At 47.0% G+C, this 3,763-nt stretch overlaps 1 protein-coding gene across 1 annotated transcript in view; it reads right to left on the reverse strand.

The window, feature by feature from the left end:
* LOC106897391 (IgGFc-binding protein-like) overlaps window positions 1-3,763 on the reverse strand; it is a 39,082-nt gene that overhangs the window by 8,097 nt on the left and 27,222 nt on the right. Inside the window, exon 7 of the mRNA XM_014957988.1 lies at window positions 812-1,376. Within this exon, the coding sequence (XP_014813474.1) occupies window positions 812-1,376 (565 nt within the window). The remainder of the gene's footprint in view (window positions 1-811; window positions 1,377-3,763) is intronic.

The raw sequence follows: 3,763 nt of genomic DNA on the forward strand, positions 1-3,763 counted from the left end.
GAATTCAAGACATGTGGAGAGAGAAATTGGGATTTATTTGGCGTTCTCCTCCCCTGAGTTCATGAAATTTTGGGGGGAGAAAAACGGGGGTTTAATTTGGGTCCATTTTCCTGAAATTAAGGAAATTGGGGGAGAGAAATTGGGATTTATTTGGGGTTCCCCTTTCCTTGAATTAGTGAAATCTTGGGGGAGAAAAATGGGGATTTAATTTGGTTCCTTTTTCCTGAAATTAAGGAAATTTGGGGAGAGGAATTGGGATTTATTTTGGGTTCCTCCTTTCCTTGAATTAAGGAAATTGGGGGAGAGAAATTGGGATTTATTTTGAGTTCCCCTTTCCTTGAATTAGTGAAATCTTGGGGGAGAAAAATGGGGATTTAATTTGGGTTCCCCCTTTCCTTGAATTAATGAAATTTAGGGAGAGAAATTGGGATTTATTTTGGGTCCCCCTTTCCTTGAATTAAGGAAATTGGGGGAGAGAAATTGGGATTTATTTGGGGTTCTCCTCCCCTGAATTCATGAAATTTTGGGGGGAGAAAAATGGGGATTTATTTTGGGTTCCCCCTTTCTTTGAATTAATGAAATTTGGGGAGAGGAATTGGGATTTATTTTGGCTTCTCCTTCCTTGATGCTTCCGGATGCTGGAAATGGTTCAAAAAACCCAATTTTTGTTGGTTTTTTTTTTGTTTGTTTGGGTTTTTTTTTACCAAAAAGGGTCGTTTGGGCTGCAAATGTTATTTTTTTGGCTAAGTTGGGGGGAGGGACACACCCCCCTCCTCCTTTTTTTTTTGGGGGGGGGTGTCTCCCCACTCACCGCAGAAGGAGGGCGTCCTCCAGGGCTCCACCCGGATGCCGTGGCTCTGGCACTCGGTGACGTAGGCGGCGATGGCCTTGCACATGGTGGCCCGGTGGCCTTTGTAGTGACACGTGTCGAAGGCGCAGTCCTCCAGGAAGGGGGTGGGGTCGATGGCCTCGTGGCAAGCCCGGAAGGGCCCCCCGGCTTTGGCGATGACCCCGCAGTAGCCCTCCCGGAGGTAGACCTCCTTCTCCTCTTGGCGGCAGGTGGGACAATCCCCTACGCAACCGGCCGAGCAACCGGGGACCTCCCCCACCTTCCAGCTGTCGGCCAGTTGGGTTTCGCTGGTGGCCCGTTGACCCCCCCGGGCCACCCAGTCGTCTTTGGGGTCGCCGTTGGCGTTGCCGCAGAGGCCGCAGACGGCGCCGGCGTAGGCTTCGGGGAGGATGACGCGGGCGTAGCTGTACCAGTCGAAGCTCACCCGGAGGCCGAAGGCCGTGCGGGCGAAGCCGTGGGGGCCGCTGTGGTAGAGCTCCAGCTGGCCCCCCAGGGAGAAGGGGAGCTCCACGAAGGCCCCGTTGACCTGTGGGGAGGGGGAGAAGGGACGGGGCGGTGAAACGGGTCAAGATGGAGGCGTTTCGGTCAAGGAGGGACAAATTCGCGACAAATTCGAATGGGGGGGGGTTGGGGACATAATTCCCCAAAGGAGGAGAAATTCCCCCCAGAATTGCACTTTCTGGGTGAATTCGAAGGGGGTGGATTTGGGGTAAAGACGTCAAAGGAGGAGAAATTGCCAAAAAAATTGCACTTTCTGGGTGAATTGGAAGGGGTGGTTTGGGGTGGTTTTGGGAAATAATTTGCAGGAGGAGAAATAACCCCAAATATTGCAATTTCCGGGTGAATTTGAAGGGGTGGATTTGGGATAAAGACGTTGAAGGAGGAGAAATTGCCAAAAAAATTGCACTTTCTGGGTGAATTCGAAGGGGTGGTTTGGGGTGGTTCTGGGAAAAAATTTGCAGGAGGAGAAATTACCCCAAAAAATTGCACTTTCTGGGTGAATAAGAAGGGGTGGATTTGGGGTAAAGGCGTCGAAGGAGGAGAAATTGCCAAAAAAATTGCACTTTCTGGGTGAATTCGAAGGGGTGGTTTGGGGTGGTTCTGGGAAAAAAATTTGCAGGAGGAGAAATTGTTGAAAAATTTCAGTTTCCAGAGGAATTTGAAGGGTGGAGTTTGGGGTGGTTTTGGGAAATAATTTGCAGAAGGAGAAATCCTTCAAAAATGGCACTTTACAGGTGAATTCGAAGGGGTGGTTTGGGGAAATAATTTGCAGGAGGAGAAATTACCCCAAAAATTGCACTTTCCAGGTGAATTTGAAGGGGTGGATTTGGGGTAAAGACGTCGAAGGAGGAGAAATTCCCCCCAAAATTGCACTTTCTGGGTGTATTTCCAGGCAAATTCAAATCTGTCAAGTTTGGGGTCATTTTGGGGAAATTCTTTGCACGAGGAGAATATTGAAGGAGGAGAAATTCCACCCAATTGGGAAATTTCTTGAGATTTAGGCAGTTCTTGCAGAGGGAGAATTTCCAGACAAATTCAAATTACTCAAGATTTGGGGGGTCTTGCAAAATCCAGGAGGGATTTCCAGGTAAATGCAAATTTCTTCGCATTTGGGGCATTTTTGGAAACCCTTTTTCAGAGGGAGGATTTCTGGGAAAATTCAAAATGGTTGATTTTGGGCTATTTTGGGGAAATTCTTTGCACGAGGAGAATCTGCACAAAAATTTCAAATTTCTTGAGATTTAGGTGTTTTTTCAAAGCTTTTTGCACGGGAAGAATTTCCAGGGAAATGCAAAATAATCGAGATTTACTGGATTTTTGTAAAAATGCTTTTCCTGGTGGGGATCTTAGGCTCAAATGAAATGAAAATTTCTGGAGATGTTGGGATCTGCCCAAAAATATTTCAAGGGGAGGGGGAGGATTTCCAGGGAAATGCCAATTGCTCAAGATTTGGGTGTTTCTCTAAAATCCTTTGGCATGAGGAGAATTTCCAGGCACAAGGTTCTATTTTCAGTGGAAAAATATTATCGTTCAGGAAGGAAAAAAAAAATAGATAAAGGCGAAAGTTGTGGCTGACCCTTTTGTGTAACTTCGCTTTTTTTGGCTCAAAACAAGGCGGGAATTGGATTTTACCCAAATTGTGTCATTTTGCAGCTGTTGAGGGAGAAAGGAAACATAAAACCCCCAAAATCACAGGGGAGCAGGAAAAAAAAAAAGGGAGACGAAGATGGGATTTGGGGGAAAAAGGGGGGAAAACAGAGGAAATGAGGGGAAAAGGGGGGATTTGGGGGAAAACAGAGCAAATGAGGGGGAAAAGGGGGATTTGGAGGAAAATAAAGCAAATTAAGGGGAAAAGGGAGGATTTTGGGGAAAACAGAGGAAATGAGGGGGGAAAAGGGGGAGATTTGGGGAAAAATAGAGGAAATGAGGGGGGGAAAAGGGGAGATTTGGGGAAAAATAGAGGAAATGAGGGGGGGAAGGGGGATCTGGGGAAAAGATAGGAAATGGGGGGGAAGGGGATTTGGGGGGAAAACGAAGCAAATGAGGGGAAAAAAAGGAGAATTTGGGGAAAAAATAGAGGAAATGAGGTGGGGAAAGGGGGATTTTGGGGAAAAATGAGCAAATGAGGGGGAAAAAAGTGGGATTTGGGGGGAAAATGAAGCAAATGAGGGAGAAGGGGGAGGATTTAGTGGAAAAGAGAGGAAATGAGGGGAAAATAGGGGGGAATTGGAGAAAAACAGAGGAAAAGAGGGGAGGAAAAGGGGGAGGATTTGGTGGAAAAACAGAGGAAATGAGGGGAAAATGGGGGGCATTGGGGAAAAACAGAGGAAAAGAGGGGAGGAAAAGGGGGATTTGGGAGAAAATGAAGCAAATGATGGAGAAAGGGGGGGTTTGGGGGGAAAACAAAGCAAA

The sequence above is a fragment of the Calidris pugnax genome, unplaced genomic scaffold (assembly GCF_001431845.1).
Source record: "Calidris pugnax isolate Ruff unplaced genomic scaffold, ASM143184v1 scaffold397, whole genome shotgun sequence".
Classification (NCBI taxonomy): Eukaryota; Metazoa; Chordata; class Aves; order Charadriiformes; family Scolopacidae; genus Calidris; species Calidris pugnax.